The following is a 22471-nucleotide window of genomic DNA, read 5'->3' as shown; positions in this document are numbered from 1 at the left end:
CCACATCAAATGTCTAATGCTGTGACCTTTGACCTCTTCTATTTTGAGCATGATGCAGTGACATCTTAATGTGAGCTAAGGAAGGTGAAAGTGTAGTGAGCAGCCTAATACAGAGAGACATGGCAGACGCCAACACTGACTGGGGAAATGATCTATGACTAATTGATAGCAGAAGGGTTGTGTGGCTACACTCATTTTTCTACATTAGCGAAATCAATTGGGGTTGAAATTCTTCAAAAAACAACTTTTAATCTTTCTCAAACTTGAGCAGGACATTGAATTATAGAGATTAGGTTTCATACCCCTTCTTTTTTGCCATCTCCAGCGAAGCATTTTATTGCTCAAAGGTTTCATAGCTCATTTATTATATTCTTTTTAAAACTGAAGTGCATAAACAAACAGGGTCACAAAAATAATGACTTTTCAAGCATGTTTCTCAGTTATCCTAGCTTTAAAGGGATAGTTCACCCATAAATGAAATTTCTGTCATTAATTACTGACCCTCATGTCAAGGACCTTTATTCATTTTTTGGAACACAAATTAGGATATTTTTCCAAATACGCCAAGAACGCCTGCTCCATCAGCAGTATTGCACAATTGTGTATGAGTACTCTAATGTACGCCATCAAAGACTGACACGGAAGCGAAAAAATTGTTGAATAAAGTCGTTATTTTTGTTTTTTCTTTCCGCACAAAGGGAATTCTCGTAGCTTTTAAGGTTAATTAAGGTTGAAGCACTGATGTCACATGTACTATTTTAATGATGTCCTTACTACCTTTCTGGGCCTTGAATATGGTAGCTGCGTTGCTGTCTATGGAGGATCAGAAAGCTCTCGAATTTCATCAAGAATATCTTAATTTGTGTTCTGAAGATGAATGAAGGTCTTACAGGTTTGAAATGATATGAGGGTAAGACATGAATTTCCATTTTTGGGTAAAATATCCCTTTAAATATCAACTAGAAAGTCTGGTCTGTTCTTTTTTTTTTAATCTGTAGGAGAAATAGAAACTTTATTTTCATAACTATCATTCGAAAGTAAGATTTGTTCTTCTTTTAAAAGAAACTAATCCTTTCATTCAGCAAGGATGATTTAATTGATCAAAAGTAATAGGAAAGAGTGAATCTACAAGATTCATTAAAGAATCCTTAAAAATGTTTGAGTTTCCATGAAAAAAATTTAATTAAAATAAAAATTTTTAGACTATTTTTTTTAATCAAATAAATGCATAAGAGACTCCAAACCTTTCTTCCTGACTCCAAAAGTGTACAAAATTGGTTGAGTGATATTAAATTAATGTAAACAATACAGATAGTTTTTTTTTTTTTTGGAAGATGATATAAAAATATCTGTTAAATGAATATTCTGAAACTTTAGGGCTCTGTTTACGCTTGAGATCTATTTTGGGGTGATGTGGTCAATAACTGAGTATACTGGATACAGTTATAAAAAAGGATCCAAAAATCTTTGTGCTTCAATCACTGAAACCATGTTCAGTAGAAGTCAGAAACACACTTCACCACATTTTAAATGCTAATGCATCCAGATGCATCCCAGGCAGTAGGCAATCATTCCTCCAAAACAAGGGTTTTAACTTAACTGCAGCTTGAGTACGGCTTTAGAAAGAAAGCTATTGTCTGAGTGCAACATTCGTAAAGCCAGGAAATATACATGCATGAAATGTGAAACTCAGATCATGAAACACACATCAGAGGTTCAGTTCCCTTTCGAAAGCTTCAGTCGATGCTGCGCTGCTCAGCGCATTGGGAAACATCTTATTCATGACCAGCTGTGAATAATGTGTGTAACACGTGGATAGAATTGACCCGGTGGTGATATAGCCTCGGTTGATGACGTCATCGGAGCGGGCGCCCGCAACCCGGGGCTATAAATAGATACGCCACAGGTGCATCAGACAGGTCTTCAGATCATTCTGTGCATGTGTGCGTCAGGAAGATTCTTCTCGTCGGCTACAGATCTTTGTAGGATGAGTCAAAGAAATAGTAAGTGTTGTGTTCCTCCATGCTCTCGTCCTATGTATGAGCTGGATACACATGTTTACTGTTTTGTTTGTTTGGGGGAAGAGCACGCAGTTCTGGCTTTAGAGACAGGCGAGTGCGAGCATTGTGAACTGCTCTCAGTGAAGATGCTTCGTGCTCGTCTGAACTATTTTCAGACTGCACCCACCTTTTCATCGGAGGGCTCTCGTGCTGATTTGCGTGACGAACGAGCGACGGGCTCGTCCCTTTCGCTTGTGGTGTCACCAGATCCACGCATCCTCTCTCGTGATCTCGAAGCGCGCTCTGGTGCTTCTTCGGTTCAAGAGGAGGATGATATATCTCTTGGGTCTTTGGGCCATGAGCAGCCCGCCTCTGAGCGTTCCTCTTGCGAGAGGAAATCGGTCGAGGAACTGCTCGAGGTGGTTACTTGCGCGGTGGACAGATTGCAGCTTGACTGGCCACGCGAACAAGAGACCCCCAAACGTAGTAAGCTAGAGGATAGGTTTCTGTCGGGTGGTAGGAGAGAGAGACCACAACATCAGTCTCTCCCCTTTTTCGAGGACCTCCATGATGAGATATCAAAGTCATGGAGCAAACGTATACTTCCCGCGTCTTTTTGCCATCAACGTTGACTTTTTCAACTATCGTGGATGCAAAGTCGCGGGGGTATTCGAAGATGCCACGGGTTGAAGAGACGCTTGCGAGCTATCTCTCGCCCAAGTCTGCATCCTTGGTTACGAAACTTACTCTCCCCACTAAGCCTTGTAAAATAACATCATCGCTAGTGGGTAAGGCTTACCAAGCTGCAGGTCAAGCTGGTGCTGCGCTGCACACTATGGCAGTGTTACAGGCGTACCAGGCTGACCTGTTGAAGGACTTGAGTGTGGGCGGTACAATCGACGAGGGAGCGTCCGCTGAGCTTCGTCGGGCTACAGATTTATCTCTCCTTTAGTCAGCACGGAGAGGCATCTGTGGCTTAATCTGACGGGCATTAGGAGAGGGAACGTTTGTTCCTTTTAGACTCTCCTATTTCTCCATCGGGCCTGTTTTGCGACTCGGTTAATACGGTTGTCAACAGATTTAATGAGGTGAAGAAAAATGAAGAAGCGTTCGTTCAGTTCCTTCCTTGCCGCACTCAAAGGGAGGGGCCGTCAGCCACCCAGCCTCGCCCCGGTCCTTCAAAAGCCAGGGAGGTTAAGAAGCAGAGTGTGGCGAACCATGCTCCCCCTCGTAGGGATTGGGGACGGGTTCGCCGTGCTCAGCAACCTCCCAGGCCAGACATCAGGACTGTCCTTGATAAGAAGAGGAAGTCCTGACGCTCTGGCGCCCTTGCTGGTGGGGGTAGTCCCTCACGGGATGGTGCGCGCTCGAGAGCTTTTCGCCCCGCCCCGTTACCCTCACAAAACTCCTCCATCCCCGCCACTTTGTGTGATTCGGGGGGAGGCGGTTTCCAGCGAGGTATTAGATGTTCCAGTGTTTCCTGCCGTCATTCAGGACATGGAACATCTAACATCCCCTCAAAAGGAAGTATTAAAATTGGTACCACTCTCAGAGAGTCTGGCAGCGGGGAAACTTCTGCCGGGCATTTCTGCATGGGTGCTGAGCACAGTACGGATAGGATACAGGATCCAATTTATTTGTCATTTATTTATCCCTCCACGTTTCAACGGCGTGGTCTCCACTTCCGTGAAGCCGGAGCTGATGCAGGTACTGTCTCAGGAGCTACAAACTCTTCTGGGCAAAGAGGCCATAGAACATGTTCCTCTTCCAAGGAGAGAGTCGGGCTATTACAGCAGATACTTCCTGGTTCCCAAAAAGGGTGGGGGACTGCGTCCAATCTTGGATCTTCGAGGCTTGAACCGTACAGTCAAAGCACTCACGTTCAAGATGTTAACCGTCAAGACGGTTGTGTCGCAAATTCGGCATCGCGATTGGTTCATCACAATCTATCTGAAGGATGCATATTTTCATATAGAAATTTTGCCACAACACAGGAAATTCCTGAGGTTCGCTTTCGAGGGCGAAGCATACCAATTTCGGGTTCTTCCATTTGGCCTAGCCTTATCACCCCGCACGTACACAAAATGCATGGATGCAGCACTGGCTCCATTACGACTCAATCACATTTTGAATTACATCAACGATTGGCTAATACTAGCACAATCGCAGGAGATGGCGCTACAACACAGAGACATCGTGTTAGCTCATCTAGTTTCTCTGGGGTTGAGACTCAACACCGAGAAAAGTGTTCTCTGTCCGTCCCAGAGAATGACTTCTCTCGGGATCGTTTGGGATTCGATCACGATGCGGGCACAACTGTTTCCCGCTCGGATCGAGACCATTTGGCAGACCATGAGCAAGGTCAGGCTAGGCCAAGATCACACTGTTCGTCAGTATCAAAAGATGTTAGGCTTCATGGCTTCAGCATCCACGGTGATTCCTTTGGGGCTGTTGCACATGAGACAGTTTCAGTTGTGGCTATAAACCAGAGGATTTCATCCAAGAGCCAATCCTCGAAGGCGAATAAAAGTGACGCGCCGCGGGCTTCGTACACTATCTCTGTGGATCAGACCCCGGTTCCTTGCCTTGGGTCCCACTCTAGGGGCACCGTGTCGTCGCAGATTGCTAAAGACAGATGCCTCCCTGATGGGCTCTCATGTCATTGAGTCAACATCACAAGCTAATGTCTGAGGCCTTCTTGTGGTTTGATAGCACACCTGCACAACCTTAGGGGTCCAGACATTTTTCAAGTATGGCGGCATGGGTATTCTCATTCCCAATGCGCTGAGCAGCGCAGCATCGACTGAAGCTTTCGAAAGGGAACGTTCCCGGTTACTTAGCTATAACCTTGTTCCCTGAGAAAGCGGAACGAGATGCTGCGCTGCTTTGCCGTACTGAATATGTCACAGGATTGCTCTTCAGACAAAATATCCTGTTGATGCACCTTTGGCGTATCTATTTATAGCCCCGGGTTGCGGGCGCGCGCTCCGATGGCGTCATCAACCGAGGCTATATCACCACCGGGTCAATTCTATCGACGTGTTACACACATTATTCACAGCTGGTCACGAATAAGACGTCTCCCAATGCGCTGAGCAGCGCAGCATCTCGTTCCGCTTTCTCAGGGAACAAGGTTGCAGCTAAGTAACCGGGAACGTTCACTTGAATAAAATAACAAGGGACATTCTAGTTGAAATGGATTAAAACATTTCTGAAATAAAAATTCTAATTCAAAGTCTGCTATATCTGGGTTAGTGGTGACTTATGGTGACAGTTCTTTTTCATAACTCTCCATTTAAACGTATTGCTCTCTTAAAGAAACAATTGACACATTAAAGACATTAAAGAGATCTAATTTGTGCCTTTACAACAGGTCGTCGTGACTCTTGTGAAGGTGTTCGGCTCATAAAATCATAATTTGCTGACAAGTCTTCTGCTTGTAACACCTTCCTGATACATTTCCCTTCGGATTCTGCTCAGGTTGTTCTCTAGTCTGAAGATCTGATTGCTCTGTTGAGGTTGTGAGGTCACTGTGTGCCCGAGGCTGACTGACAGCTCTCCTCTGACACTGGATGATCATCTGAGAGGGATAAGTCTCTTTCTGAGATGTGTGAAAAACCCAATTCCAGCACTGTGCAACAGTAATTACATCACAGCTCCCTGCTGAGGGTGAAAGTCTCTCTCTCGCTCTCCCTCACCGCCGCTGTCTCTCCCGCTTCTTCTTTTCATCCTGTCTTACAGTTTGTAGAGCTGGCGAGTGCAGCGTGACTTTGGCGGCTCATTCAGTCGAGAGCCACAAATCAACAGCTGTCAATCGCAAGTGTGCATTAGTTATGAACTGCAGTCACCGTTTCAGCTCAGAGATGGTTTTCATAAACAATCAACCCCTAACAGCTTTTTTTGGGGTTCATCATCTGACTGCAATCTTTTGTTAAAACAGCCATATTGTATATGCTCATTCTGACTTTTATTGTCTCCATAATGATTATGTGCAGGGCTAAATTTGACGGTAACTCATTTCAATTTTAGCTTGTGATAATGCAAAGCAGGAGTTGATTGCCAATTTTTGTCATGACAGCTTGATATTGTAAAGCAGGATTTTCCTGCATCTATTTTTGTTTGTATATGTGTTATTGTGTTTTGTCTTTATGTGAAGGTGTTTCTCTTTGACCAATTGCAGATATCGCTCCCAGCCATATTTCCTGTGCCTGAGCTTGGTGCCCTCGTGTAGAGATATATTCTGACATCGATAAGCGGGATATTAAAAATCTCTCCTTTTTGCTGCCAGCTACCCTGCTACATTCAAAATAATAAAGCTCTTTTTCTGCTAGTCTCTACAAACTACAAAAATTACAAGACAAGTAACACATTGAATTAAACATGATTTAAAAAGACTGAAAGTGTTTTATATATAATCTAAATATTATTATATTATTTTATATTCCATTTTTCAATAATGATTTTATTATGTTATTATGTTAACATTAATTGTAAAATAAAAATAATATATAAAATACATAAAATATATAAAATATATAAAATTATGTAATATTATATAAGATAAATAATAATTTTCAATTTTCACAGCAAAATATGACTTCTAACGATTATTATTATTATTGTTGTTGTTGTTAAGTATTATAAAATGTAAAGATTATGTTCAATAATATGTATTTGTAAATATTATTTGTATTATTTTATTATTATTATTATTATTATTTTAGATTTTTTTAATGATGCTTAATAATAATAATAATGTTACATGTTTAAATAGAGATTATTTCTATTAAGGATGTAACCAAATATCTAAGACTGGTGCCGGCCAAATGGAGTAATTTAAGAATGAAACAACCTGTACTTATATATATATATATATATATATATATATATATATATATATATATATATATATATATATATATATATATATATAAAATGTTGTCCAATAATCTTTGATTTATTCACAACTTCTAAAAGTACGCTTTTTTTTGCAGTGTATACACAAGTAGATCCTATATATTACTCATATTTGTTATACAGGTTATATTTTAAGAGAATATGTTTATTATATATATTTATTTTTCATTAAATGTCACATAATAAATTCAGTTTTATTGTTTTGAACATTTTTAGGTAGAACAGAATAGAATTTTGTATTAAAATTCTTTTTAATACAAACTTTCAATACAAAGTTATTTTTATTCAGAAGCAGTGAAAATATTCACTGTGACTGTGCTGATTATGATGCAAGAATTAACATTCGCTATGTCACAGTTTATTTGATTTTCTCTGAGCATTGTCTTGATGGTCCCTAGCATGTACTGTATGCCTGTGAGGTGTGCAGCTCAGACTGCACGGCTCCAACAGAGGGCGCTGTTGTCGACACACAGGATCTCGGTTTGGTTTAATAAAGGTCAGCTTTATTAAAAAAGAATGCTAAAAACTTTGCTAACTCTTCCTCCTTGTCTAACTTTCCTCCTCCTCTCTCTTTGGGTAGTGAGTTAGATAGATTGCGGGGGTGTTGCGGCAGCTCTATCATATTTAATGGGGCATGTCTGCTCAGCCTCACAGTACTCTGCATGATTCCTCCACCCCAACCCTGCTGCTAGCCTCTCTTCCCTCTTCACATACATCCATCTTTCTTTCAGTCTCTCATCCTCTTATTCTCTCTCATCTTATGAGCAAATCAGATCACATGTCAGTGAAGAAAGATGCCCCTCTGCCAAACATAAGAACTGTAACTTTTATATAAGGCTTCTCAGTTTGCCTGCTGCGAGCTGATGATTGTGATTTAATGGGAAGATCTTTTGCACACATGCAGTGTGCGGCTGGTTCCACTCCAGTGCTCCTGAGGACACACGGGCTCATGTGCGCTACGCCAGCCAGCTAGATTTCCTTGGCAACATCTAATGGCTGTCATCTTGGCGGTGTCACTGTGGTGATGGGATTAGATTAGATTAGGGTATGCTGATTTCCCAGAACATAAACACACACAACACAGAAAGCTGACAGTCCGGTTTCTTCTGATGGCTACCTTACACGAGTCACTGACCTAAAGGGCGATCCAGCCATTTGATACAGTGTGGTATTAGACTTAGAGACACTTTGCGCTTGTTCGTTTTGAAAAAGAGAAGTAAATGTATAAAGTGACACCTGTGATATTTTATTTTGCTTGCGTTTTGAGGGCGTGAAATGCTGAATACATGAAATAATGAATAAATGATTTCAAAATATGTTATTCAATATTATTAAACAATTTGAACAATTATTATTATCACATAAAAACATTGTCTATTAAATATAATGAATATTAAATTATATATTGCATGTTTGTGTATTTGTGACAGGATTTTAACCACACTGGGTTCACAGTTTGATTTAAGAACGTTGCGGGCCGTCAGAGTGCTAAGACCCCTCAAACTGGTGTCTGGAATCCCAAGTAAGTGTCTGGCAGTACAATACACTTCAATTTAACAGTGTCTAACCATGATTAATTTAACTAAATGTAATGTTTCTCTCTTTTTTAGGTCTTCAAGTAGTATTAAAGTCCATTATGAAGGCCATGGTTCCCCTTCTTCAGATTGGACTGTTGCTCTTCTTTGCCATTGTTATGTTTGCCATCATTGGCGTTGAGTTCTACATGGGCAAATTCCACTTCACCTGCTTTAAAATAGATACAGGTTAGTTCCTGTTGTGGAAGCAAAAAAGGCTTCTTTGAGAGCACCAAGGAAATAAGTCTCACAGCCACTGCAGTCAGAGACATTTCAAAGCACACAATCTCAAAACGGCCCTTTGTAGCACACATTAAATAACGAATTTAGAGAGTCCAAGGAAAGCGACTCCTTATCAGTTTATATTGAAGATAATAAAGACATTCTAGCAGAAAGAAACCCGCATTGGTATCACAAGATATTAACTAAAAGTGAAGGCTCCATTTACACAATAAAGCCTTTGCAAGACAAAACCTGTTTTAATGAAAATATGAATACAAAATATATATTTCAACAATTGTTAAACAGAGACATATCCGGAAGATTTTTGCAGAGCAAAGATTTTTTCTTTCTTCATCTATGTTTTTCTCCTTAAAATTAATTAATTGTAAATGTTTATTAGCAATGCATTGTGTTCTGGTGTGAAAGTAGATAGATGTGAGGGGATTTTACCCAAACAGAGCAAACCCTGCCCTTCATATTTTAGGATGGGGGTCCTTTGCAAGGGGATCATCATATTTGAGGGTTTAAAATCCCTGCTAATCTACACTATTTTTTGTATTAATGCCCATATCATGACCCAGATACAGTATAATATATCACCAGGTCCCTGTTGATTCCCACCCCTAATTCCAATTAGCATCTGATTTTGGTACATCCTAGTGTACCACATGATTGATAGAAGCAATCACATTTCTTAAAATAAAAATCCTGCAGCAGAATATCATTGATTGCCATTGTAAAGCAGATGTTTTCATGATTTATCCTGCAGGCGTGTGTTGCACACTTACTCCTGAATCACTGAGTGATTTTTAAAGGTCTTTTGTGACACAGAAGGAGGTAAAAAGAGAGAAGTCGTTTCTTGAAAGAGCTTGGAGAGCAAATGTTGTTCTATTGTATCCGCACAGCACGGCTCTCGAAGATGAGGACATAAGCTCTGCTATTCCAGCTGGAGGCTGTTTGTGTGTATGCACATGTTTGTGTATTTATGTACTATACTTCTGTGTCCATGGTGTGAGGGATCTTGACAGGTTGTTAATGTGATATGTGCATGAGAGCTATTTTAGTTCAACACAGTGCATGTAATTAGCTTGTCTCGGTAATGAGGTTTCCAATAAGAAGCTGAGCTACTAACATGTGCTCAGCTGCTGCCTGCTTCACCCCTCAATCAGCAACATCAGCAGGTGATATGCCTCAGAGAGAAAGAGAGAGAGAGAGAGAGTGTGTGTGTGTCTGGCCAGTTTGGAGAGAGTGGTTGCATTAATTTACCTTTCAAATGTGTAATGATTATTAATGATTAACAGGCCTGTCATTTAATTCACAAAGGTTTGTTTTCTGTTTGTGTGTGCAGGAGAAAAAGTTGGTGATTACCCATGTGGAGTAGAACGTCCTTCAAGAGTGTGTCCCAATGGAACAATATGTAGGGAGTACTGGACAGGACCCAACTTCGGCATCACCAATTTCGATAACATCCTCTTCGCCATCCTCACAGTCTTCCAGTGCATCACCATGGAAGGATGGACCGACGTACTATACCATGTGAGTTCCTATTAGAAATCATTTAATGGAATATTTTCTGCAAAGAATGGCAACTTTTTCCTTTCTTCAGCCCCACATCATTCCAAACCCTTATGATTTTCTTTCTTTTGTAAATCAAATATAAAATAAGATGTGAGGCTAAATCACATCAACTATTTCCCAGAAAACTGGTCAATTATAATTCCAAATGGCAAAAAAAGGTCAAATTTAGATGTCTACACTGTTTCGAGTTTTCAATGGCTGCATCTACTACTCTATAATCTAATTAGATCACAGGCCAAGTTTACATTTGAAACTACAGTACATTCTAAAACTGATTTTGGACAGGCTTCTGATGCAGCATTATGGTCTAGGCTACGTACGCTGCTGCAGAACAAGTATGGACTTGCTACTGTCAATAGATACACAGACATGCTGCTGTGAGCATGTAAAAGATAGGCATTCATAAATGTACAGATAGCAGATCTAGACAGGTGGTGCTGGTGGAGGTGGAGGGTTTCGTATGATCTTTAATAGCAGCCAGTCTATTGTTGAGCGAGCAAGTTCACTGGCTGCAGAATCAACACAAGCCAATCAGCTTGTGCTGTGTAAAAGACCTATTAGCCTGCACCATCCAGTTTCCCAGCTAATTGACCCTTCACAAAGAGCTTGATTGACAGTCGATCTGACCAATCATAATGCCGAATGCACCATTTTGTCTGACAAACAAATCAGACCGGAGAGTAGATTAACTTTGGTGGACTTAAACTTGAAAAATGACGTGTACTTTGTTTCATACTATAAGTATCCAGCTCTGTCTTGTCTGTTGGCACATTGTCAGTTTTCTCTTTGCTCTGTGATTTCTTTTTCACTGCGTGAGAATATGGAGTGTAGTGTGAAAGTGGCATGGCTAGTCGGACATAGCAACAGCTACTAAGGAGGGCAGGTTTTTTCAAAAGGGCCAGTTGCCAGTCGTAACTTTCAGATGCCTGTTTTTTTTTTTCTCATTATCTCAACATTCATGGATTTGCATGCCATTTTGGAACTTGCCATTAATCACCATCACATGACATACAAGATGACAAAATCTGAACTAGATTTTCAATACACTGAAAGTATTAAATATATGTCCCAGAAGTAAGTCACAGGAATGGAACATGAGGGCGAGTGAACAATGGCTTAGAGTAACTTTCATTTTTAGGTGAACTATTCCTTTAATATTCACACACACAAACACACCCACGAATATCCATTTGCAGGCATACAAAGTCTTAAATATGGATGTGGAATATTGTTTGTGTAATCTCAAAGGCTTTTCTTTGTTTTTAAATAATGTGTTATGTTTTAGAATATCTGACAGTCTGTGTTCTGAGTGTTGGGCTCAGGAGACTTTCTGTCTTTCTGTAAAGTTGCTAGAATCTGTGCGTGTTGATGTGAATACTAAGTGGAAAAGTGGAAAGAATTCTGTGTAGTTTAATTGTACACAGTTGTAAAAATGCAAAAGTGCTTTTATGATGAGCAGGAATTTCACAGTTATAGAAAACCCTGCTGCAGCCATCTGTTTTTAGCACAGGTCAGTTATTATAGAGACATCACGTTCAGAATAAACGCTGGCATGGACAGTCTCAGTAACACTTCCAGAGAGCGTAATATAAACCCTGCTGAGTGACAGAAGAGACAGACTGCTGTAGTTTCACCTGCTCCCCTTCTCACAGTTTACAAATGTGTACAGAGCATCAGGCTGCCAGAACATGTTGTGGGGCAGCATATGTCACCCTGTTTCCACACTGCTCCCCCTCCCACCACAGACCGAGATGAGAATTATGGTAAGCTGAACCCAAACTGTATGCTGCCAACCTGTTCCTGTCATATGTGGAGGGCTGCTGATTATGCTGATACCTTCTCTCTTTCTCTCACTTTCATTTACCTGCTTTTTAACAGTATTCTAACCCAAATGAACAATTGGAATGCTAATATTAGGTAAAATAATCCTTTTTAATCACATTTAAATATTATATACTGTAATTTCAGGACTCAACAATAAGGATGTTTTCTGCTTGCTAAGATTTTTTTTTTTCAACATTATTTTTTTTAAACACAAAATAATAAAATATAAAACAAAATACAAATTTACATTTAAAATATTTTTTAACTATTATGAAGAAAGCGTAAGTATAATTTAAATATATTGAATATAATTTAATTACACTTTATTTTTTATTTGCATTAATAGTTTTTAAAAAATATTTCTAAATATTATTTTCACATTTCCTAATGTCTAATTTTTACATTTAATTATTTTAAAAACAATTTTATTTATAATAATTTTTTGCACCTACAAAGTGTGTGTATATATATATATATATATATATATATATATATATATATATATATATATATATATATATATATATATATATATAGTATATTTTAAATGTTAGATTTTCCTTAGAAAGAAGTTTTGAAATATGTCTGTAAATTCCAGAACAACAATAGATGTATAAACACTTTTGTTTATACGCAAAATTATGGCACTCATGGGTAAATATTAATAATTAGTTTGTAATTTTCAATACATTCTTACTGATGGTACCAATGCTGTCACAGATATTATACATTCATGGGGAATCCTCATATGTGTCAGACAATTTATTTTAAACATAGATTTTTTGCACATATAATTGTAATTGTATAATTGTATATATGCTACCAAAGCTGTCACAAATCACAAAATTTTGATAAAACCTTATATAATTAATCATTATACCTAACAGACAAGCTAAATAAATGTTGATAAGGAGTTTTTGCAACCAAATGTTACATTTAAAAAAAGGTTTTGGGACCGGGTACCTCCCTCCATTCTCTACCCCTTTGCAGTGCAGTGTGTTCTTAGTAAGTGCAAAAAAACCTATTTCACAAGGCAACTTTAGCCCAGCCGTATATGTGAGTGTATCTTATTGGCATGGCCTTGAGGGCCACATAACTCCCAAACTGCACTGGTGGCCCTTCAGGCATTCCAGAGGACCTTTCAAAACTACTTTTGTTCCCAGAATACTGTAAAAACACATCTCCGGGAGACCATAGGCAGCTTCATAATTTTATTGCCAATTTGAAACTACTGGAGCTTGTAGTTAAACCATTCCTTTCAGCCCAGGGGCTTCAATCCTATTTCATAGAGACTGACTCGTTTATAAAGTAGCTCAGTGCACTTCTTAATCCTTCTGCATTGACAAGCAAAGACCTATAATTGGTGACAAATAGAGAGTAAATCTATATATATATATATATATATATTGTTAATCATAAGTCTTAGATCTTTCCCAGAAGTCACCCGCATGAGTGCCATTTTTCAACAGTGAGCCAGAAGCTAGTTTGACGTTTTCCTCCATCTTGTAGATGGATAGAAAATATCTTGTAGCATGCTTTGTTTTTCATATTAGTACCAGACTTTTTTTAGTTATTGCCACTGCAAGCCAGTCAACCCTCTGAGGTCTAAGGGTATGTTTGGGGCCTGGAGAAGTTTGGTCATGTGTGCTTTTTTCAGTTGCTTATAAACATCTAAAAGTCTAATATCACTGTAATCAGCACAAACTGGGCTATAATAATATGCGAGCAGCATGTATGTACATGATTGTGTTTTTGAGAAAAAAAATGTTTATGCGTGGTTAGTGAAAAACTAAAAATGTTAAATCACGTGAATAAGGCCATAAAACACATAAAGAACATTGGTTCCTGGGACTTTTGAGACATGGAGCTTGTAGCCTAGAATTTTTCTTTCTAAATTATGTGAAAATTATCTTGTTTACTCACTTACAGAAAACAATATATTGATTTAAATTTTCTAAGACACTTTTTGTTTGTAAAAGTCATATTCGAGTAGGCGTCAACTATCATGAATATCATTGTGATTTACACCTGAGAAGACAAAGGCCTGCATAATGAGCTGCATAATGAGCCTCTCAGTCATCTGTGCCACTGAGAGGGAGGAGTTACAAGAAAGAATGTGAGGACAAAATAAATCTATATAATTTTATGTTTGTAGTTTATTTAGAATATATTTAATTATCCCACAACATAATTTAATATCCACTTGGGAGTGCAGTTAAACAGTTTATTAGGAACAATCAAAGCTGACTTTCAAACTGAATTTTTAGCATCATTGCTCCAGTCACACACTGATTTTCTACAAAAGAAAAAAAACATTTATTGTTATTAGTATCATTATTATTATTATTATTATTAATGTGGAAAAGAGCTGAGAATATTTTTTCAGTTTTTTTTTGATAAATTGAAAGAACAGCATTGTTTGTTACATTTGTTACAGTAACATTTATTTGTTACATTTATATTATTTACATCAAGCTTTTATGGTATAGTGTATATTGTTATTAAAACTTCATAAGGATTCACTTGATTATACATTTAGTTAGGAATTAGAGTTTGGAAAATTTCTAACTAGTAAAATGTTAAAACATTATGTGAAACCTAATACAAGTATATAAATAAATAAAAAGAGACTTACTCATGTTTATGATCTCTGCTGAATAAAGCGCTTCATTCTTTTTTCAGGGGAAATGTCAAATCCTGAGGTAATCCTCATCAAATCTTTTTGGGGTGAATTATGTCCTATTCCTCTCATCGCGAAGCAAACAGTAAAATAAAAAAAACACTTGAACTGTCTCGCTGCTTTGTTTCTGTTGTGTGGGCGTATTCAAGTTTAAATTATTTTCGGGTTACCAGGAGAAAATGCCTCATAACACGTATACGCGTGAATCAACTCCAAAGGGTTAATGTATAGAAAAAGCACAAAGTCTGAAATCAGCCTCTCTCTTAGTAAGTCAGAGAAACTGTTGTTACTAATACTTTTATAAGGCTAAACGCTATGGAAGACATTGTGTGTGATGCTGCTTTTTGAGATGCTATTTATGGTTGGAATCCAGGATGGATCGCATCATGAAATAAGAATAATGGCAGCACTCCATTTTCTAGATTGCATGTCAGAGTAGCTGGATTGAGACTCGTTGGATTGATGTCTTTATGGTGCTGTGATGGAACAGCACGATGGAATAATTGGATCGCCTGTAATGGATTATATGCATAAATTCTTTCTTTCACATCCTAAATGTTCATCCAGTGCAGCAAAACACTAACAACACTGTGATATAGATTCATATTCTACAATTCAAATCCCACCTAAACACAACCGGTTCTGTTTACATTGAAAAGCATTTTCTCTATTAAGCATCACATTGTAGCTCAATAAATGACAGACAGGTAGAGGGCTAGAGGTTAGTGTAAATTTCGCAACCTAAGGAGCTCCACTGGTACATTATTCCTACCCTTAATGAGCTCCGGCCCAAACAAGCCTAGCGGGGGCGGAGTCCTTGGCTAATGACATGGCAGTCCTCATTTCATGCCTGTTAGTTTTATTACACTCTCGCTGTGCTAGAGATTAATTGCTTTCTGCTTAATTACCACTGCTGTGTCATGCTTGTTTGAGGATTCTGGTCAGATCCCCTGTGGTGGAGCAACACTACCTGTTACAGTATGGTGCTGCTGTTGTCGAGAAAAGTATTTATTTATTTAAATTATTTTTCTTTTTTTAAACAAAAATAAGTTAAATGAAATGACAGATGTTTTTGTCTATATGTCTATTTATGTGACCAAGTATACTAAAATTCAGAGTACAGTCGTCAAAACAACTGGTTACGAAACGGATTGATTATTATTCACGATTTGATGGATTAATTTGCACCTGATTGGATTTGTTTAATAAATTATGTCAGTTGTTTTAAGTCATTCTAGTGTTATGGAACTCACAATCTTTGGTCATTTTCAACTACCTACTTAGAAAAATGCATTAGAATCTCATTTGAGTTTGGACCTTTAACTTGATATTTTTTAAGTTGTACTGAAAGGACATTTATGTGAACATGGCAGAACCCAGGAAGATATGCAGATAATGATATACATTCAGTTTTAAACAAATAAAGTGGCTATAATTAACTAAAAATAAGTCTAAGTTTCTATGAAATAATACATTTCAGTTTAGCAAACCTTTTGCAAAACAGGAGTGGAAAACAAGAACTTTCTATTCATTTATTTCTGTTCTTTCTATTCACTTTGTTTCTTTACTTTGTTCCCTTCCCTTTTTTTTCAGAAGTCTGATTTTTAATGGATTGCAGCGTTAAGCAGACAGAAACTAGATTGGTTTTCTTTCGATCCCTGCTCCTGAAAATTGCATTTTGCAACAAAACAATCTGAAATAATTATGAGGCACCTCTTTGTGGTGATTTAGAATTATTCTTATCTTAATGTTGTTCTGCCTATAGCATCTTTAACCATTATAAAATCTACCTTCTAGTCAAGCATTTGTAATGTTGACTTATTTATAAAAAAAAAACAGTCTCTTAATGAGATGTCATTTATTGACATATAAGAGCATGCTGCCCAAGATGAGACATTATGTGTTTTGTAGCCCTGTGAGACCATGTATTAATTGTTATGTTACACTGAAATGTATAGTCAGTCAGCAGCTGTCATTCTATTCCAGTATCCAGTGAGTGTTTCAGTGTAATCAGTGTTTTTGGTCTTGTTACTGCAGGCTTACTTTAGTCACCAGGCCTCTGTGCACCTTGACCCTGTCAGCCGGCCGTCCTGGGCTGTCAGACCCATCACTGAGCTCATTAAACCTCTTTAAAAATAGCCCGTTGGGAGAAGGATGGGGTACAGTCATATTTGGATGCATGCAGCATTGACACTATTCAGGCTTTTCCCCTTCTTTCTCCTTCCCCTTTTTGTTATAAAACTAATAAAACTAGTGGCGGGTGGCAGTGAAAAATATGCACAGATGGAAATCTGTCAGTCCAGCTTAACCAGGAGTTAATGCTCTAAAATAATGCTGCATCATAAGCCAGTGGCTTTCATTATAACTAATAATGGCATGCTTGTGTGCCAAAAAAGGTGCAGCAGCAATAATTATCTAATGAAGGTCAAATGATGGAGAAAAACATTGTCAAGGCATATATCCACCCACGGTGCAGTCGAGACACTTCCAGCATTTTAAAGAGCTGATTCAGGTGTATAGATCACAATATTTGACTGATGATGTACAGTTTCAGTAAAGTACGCTACATAATTCATTAAGTCAGATCGGGTGTTAAATCAAATAAATAATGCAATTCATTCTTAATTTCTGAATTTACCCCTCAGTCATTATTACTGCATGAAAGGAATTTTCTTGGCATGAAAGGAAGAGGAAGATTTATGGCCTTAGCTTATTATATAGTTTGTGTTCCTATAAGGACTCATAGAATAAATACTACACTTTACTTACTTGATCTGATTCAGTTGGCTGTGCATAATGCTGAATAAAGCATTATGATAATCAGTGTTTATAGATTGAGTAGATGCATGTTTGTGCACTGTTTTAAGGAAGTGTTACAAAAGCCTTAAAGGATGTAATAGATTAAAGAAGATAAATTTGATAAAGTAAAATGTCACAGTGAAACAGATTAAGGGAAATATGATTAATATGCTTTTCGCTTTTGCCTCCGTTTTGTACTGTAATTGCTTCAAAAGTCTCACACCTCTAATAAATTATGCCTAATCTTTGTCTTATTTTTGGCATCTGTTTTAGATCAAATGTGTGAGGAAAATTTTTTAACTTTGTGTCTGACCATGTTATTGATTTTCTTTTTGGCTTTAGTGGTCAAGTTTTTTGAGACTAAAGAAAGCTTTTTGGATTGTGATAAAGTAAATCTACAGATTCACAGACCTGCTTGGCTGCATTTTCTCCCTGTTGCTGTTTAAGTAGCTCTGGACTTTGAACATATGTTGTTATTGGCCTATCTCAGATATGCTTCATTTAGCAGAAATGATTGACTTTATATTTGCAGTGCCTTGGCTGGTGTTTACAGAAAACTTTAAAAACCAGTGATGTCTCTTTTACAACAGCTTCATAACTCTGTACAGTACTACATACATTACTGTACTTACTATACTGTATTTCATAGTATATGACAATAAATATTCTGGTACATAATGTTTTTGTTTTTTGTTTGTTTGTTTTTGTTTGTAGATGGTAAGTCACTTATATTTTGTCTGGTAACACTCTAAAATTATTAATGCTTTGGCATTCCAGGATAAAGTCTGGGTGACTGTCCACCAGATGAAGCTTAAGCTGAGTTCAGACTGCACGATTTTCAAAGTAGTCGGGTCACTGTTCTTTTCACACTGCATGACTATCTTGGCCAGCATTCAGTCGCTGCTGTGTTCACACTGCACGATGGATCGACGACAGAAGGTTTCACACTGTATGAATTTACAATAGGAAGAATCGCCGATAACTCTGTCTGGCACGCAAACTACATTTCACAACCAAACACACGCGTGATGTGACAAGGAAACAACATGATATCACACGTGCAAGACCGAAGTTCTCACGTGAGACTGGGATTATTATTAAAAATGGTAGCCCGCTATTTGCAATAATCATTTGTTTTTGCCACCAGGTATTGATCACACCTTTAAAAGATGGCGCGGTAAGGGCATAGTTTGTTTTTCTGATCTATTTATCGATAATTCTTTTGCTACATTTATCAATCTTACTTCCAAATTTAACCTGCACCCTACAGGTTTGTTCAGATATTTTCAGCTCCGTAATTTTGTCAAAGCCAACTTCCCCAGTTTCCCTCTATTACCAGCTGTATGTGAAAAATAATTTGAAGTGTTTACAACTAAGTGTGCCAAGTGAGATCAAAATTGAAAATGTTTCAGTTAAAATTTCCCTCTCTGCAGAGATGAGTTTTACTCTGGTTTGCCTTTACCGTCCACCATCAGCCAAAGTTGACTTCTATGAACAACTGCAAGCACTACTTAAACATCATACTACACACAACAAGTCCAATGAAGTTATTGTAATTGGAGATTTCAATGCGAACTGGGACTGTAAGAAAGACAGGAAAACACTAAAGCATATAATGGATAATCTAAATTTTTCCCAACATTAAAATAATAGAGAATGCAAACGGCAATGGAAAATTAGCATGGCAAAACCTAAACAAACTGCTTGGTCAACATTTAAATAAAAATAATAAGGAAATGGAGCTTCAAATGAATGACTTGATTATTAAAGATCCATTTTCCACAGCCACCAATTTTAATAATTTCTTTATAAATTCTGTGAAAGAGATTACGCAGCATTTTGATTCAGCTCTGTGTTTTGACAATGTCTTTGATCCACATCAGCCTGTATTTAAAATCACTGAAATCTCAGACTATGAAGTAACAAAAATTATTGTTGGCATGAAAAATTCAAAAGCTCTTAGATGCATTTGGCCTTAATACATACTTTTTTAGAGAGTACAAGGATCATCTAATATGTCCAATAACCCATCTTCTTAACATGTCCTTTAACCATTCTATAGTCCCTGCAGATTGGAAAGTGGCTGCAGTGACACCAATACTTAAATCAGGTGCTATAACAGACATGTCTAATTATAGACCTATCAGCATACTTCCCGTTATATCAAAAATAGCAGAGAAGTGGGTAGTCAGACAGTTGACGGCTCATCTGGAAAATGTCCAACCTTCACTACATCCATTACAGTTCGGTTTTCGGAACCATCACTCCACCGATAGTGCCCTGTGTGTGTTAACAGAAAACATAAAAAGGTCTGCTTGACAAGAGTCCTTATGTCCTTATATCTTCTTAGATTTGAAGAAAGCCTTTGACTCTGTTAACCATCAAATTTTAATATCCAGGTTGACTCAATTTAACATCTCTGAATAAAGCACTTTTATGGTTTAAATCCTACCTGTCCCACAGGAAACAGTATGTGGTAGTAGATGGTGTCAAATCTCCTTGCTTAGATTCTGGAGTTGGTGTCCCGCAGGGGTCTGTTCTTGGGCCGGTTCTGTTCTCTCTCTTTATCAATAACCTACCAAATTCATGTCCAAACGTCTTCTCGCAGATGTATGCGGATGACGCAGTAATTTACACTCAAGCAAAAACCATCCAACAAGCAGCTGCTGATCTCACAGCTGCCCTATCTTATGTGCAGGACTGGCTCAAGAATTCATGCCTCATGTTGAACACCAGAAAAACTGTGTGCATGTACTTCTCAAAACTTCACGTCGAAGTAAGCAGGTCAAATGTCTTTTTGAATGGAGAGGAACTTCACCTGGTCTCAGAATTCAAATATCTTGGGGTAGTCCTTGACTCAACACTTTGCTTCAAAAATCATGTAAAAAAAGTAGCAAAGGTCGTCAAATTTAATCTTCAAAATTTTTGTCACATTCGAAATAATTTAACTGTGGGTGCTGCTAAAACATATTTTTATTCGATGATTATTTCTCATTTTGATTACTGTCAGACTACCTGGTCTCTTGCTTGTCCTACAACACTTAAAACCATAGAAAGTCTATATAAAAAGGCATTAAAAACATTAGATAAAAAACCGCTATCACACCACCACTGTCAAGTGCTAAAGAAACATAGATTACTAGATTTTCAAAATATGATTAATTTGAAAATGGCCTGTCTGATATATAAGGTCCTTCACTCCCTCGCTCCGCCACTGCTGAAGGACTTTATTAAATCCAAAGAAAATTCTCTGAGGACCACACGAGCCTCTACTAGAGGAGACTTGATAATACCTCACAGGCGTACCACCTTCGGTCAGACGGTCCTGTCTGTCCGGGGTGGGAACCTGTGGAATAGTCTTCCTCTAACACTGAGAATGTACTACGTATAGCTCGTTTAAAGTCCAGCTGAAAAAATGGCTATGGGCAAATCAAAGCTTGTACACATTAGTATGTATGCTTTATTCTCTTTTAAATTGTTTTATGTTGTAATGTGTATATGGATGAGTGTTTGTGAAGTTGAATGAAGTCTTGTTTGAATATTGTATATAGGACTTAGCTAATTTATGAACTGACTGTAGATGTAAATTTTATTTTACAATGTTTTTGTGAGCTGTGTGATCCTAGCACGTGGGACTACGGATGGAAATTAGCCTTTGGCTATAATCCGGCATTTTTACATGCATGTACTCCATGTTATGTTCATTAAAATGCACTGTCCCAATTAAATAAAAAAAAAAAGAAAAATCTCTGCTTGAGAAATTATTGTCAACTTCTACAGGTGTTAGTCGTATATCCTCTATTTCTGCTATGTTACTCTCATCTAGTACATCTTCTCTTAACTGCTTGAAGATAACCTGGGAGAATGAGTTGCAAATTGAGCTTTTATGACTGTTTGTTTTTTATTTTGTCTGTATAATAAAAAAAAACAAAAAAAAATGGTAGCCCGCAAGAAGCTTGCAATACAAATTGCCTGTGCACTGATTTGCAGCGAAAACAAGAAAAAGAAAAGAAGAATATGAAGGAGGAAATGTTTGGGGAGATGCGAGAATATTGTGGTTTATAACTCCTCCCCGAACTCCCCATTGCTTTGCATCTTGCCCTCTCATTGGCTGTTGGTCATCGCCGATGTAGTCACAGATCTGAATTTAGCAGCTGATGATATGACTCACTGAGTTCTCACGCTGGTGTGATTGTATTAAAATCAATAAAATATTAATCAGCTATTTTTTGTCTTTTGGAATCTGCATTCAGCTTGGTTCCCTTCTGTTATAAGTCACACGTACAACAAACTAATCACAGTGGTATCGTGTACTGTAATCGAATGTAGCCCAAGTTATTACCTGTTGAACAGTAGGCTAGACAGCACACGTGGTGTTCATCTAATAAAGATCTTCATCGCTAGCAAATAATAGCCTTTGCAGATTTGCTTTCAATTCAGTGCAATTCCATAGCCACGTTTTCAACGCTGCTGATGTTCTTAAATGTTACAACTCTGAGTGAACCGCTTCAGACGCTCAGCGCGTGTGTCAGGTAACTGAACTAATCATTCAAACTGATTTGACTTGTTTGCCAACTGGTTTGATCAAGCCTTTGAACAGAATTGACTCAAAAGAATGAATCATTCGCGAATGAGCATCGCTCATTTCTCATTGTCCAGAGAAAAGTAGACGTCGTGTTTGGAATAAGCATTTATAACATTTATTCCACCCATCTCACCCAATATACTCCAAAAGTATTAGTTACCCAAAAAAATTACCAAGTAAATGTAACGAAGTAAATGTAACTTGTTACTACCTACCTCTGTATTTAGCATGCCAAATATTTCACGGGCGTCAGCAACTCGTCGGCGATTCTCTCAGATCGCGTCTTTGCTCA

General features: G+C 37.9%; 1 protein-coding gene across 1 annotated transcript in view; it reads left to right on the top strand.

Annotated features, from left to right (window-relative positions):
• The window catches only part of cacna1bb (calcium channel, voltage-dependent, N type, alpha 1B subunit, b), a 137908-nt gene that overhangs the window by 51680 nt on the left and 63757 nt on the right, over window positions 1-22471 (top strand). Inside the window, exons 5-7 of the mRNA XM_059526108.1 lie at window positions 8348-8439; window positions 8528-8680; window positions 10062-10249. Coding sequence (XP_059382091.1) covers window positions 8348-8439; window positions 8528-8680; window positions 10062-10249 — 433 coding nt within the window. The remainder of the gene's footprint in view (window positions 1-8347; window positions 8440-8527; window positions 8681-10061; window positions 10250-22471) is intronic.

Source organism: Carassius carassius, chromosome 36, assembly GCF_963082965.1.
Source record: "Carassius carassius chromosome 36, fCarCar2.1, whole genome shotgun sequence".
In the NCBI taxonomy this organism is placed as follows: Eukaryota; Metazoa; Chordata; class Actinopteri; order Cypriniformes; family Cyprinidae; genus Carassius; species Carassius carassius.
Note: the sequence above shows the minus strand (reverse complement) of the source record. Positions and strands in the feature narration are given on the sequence as shown.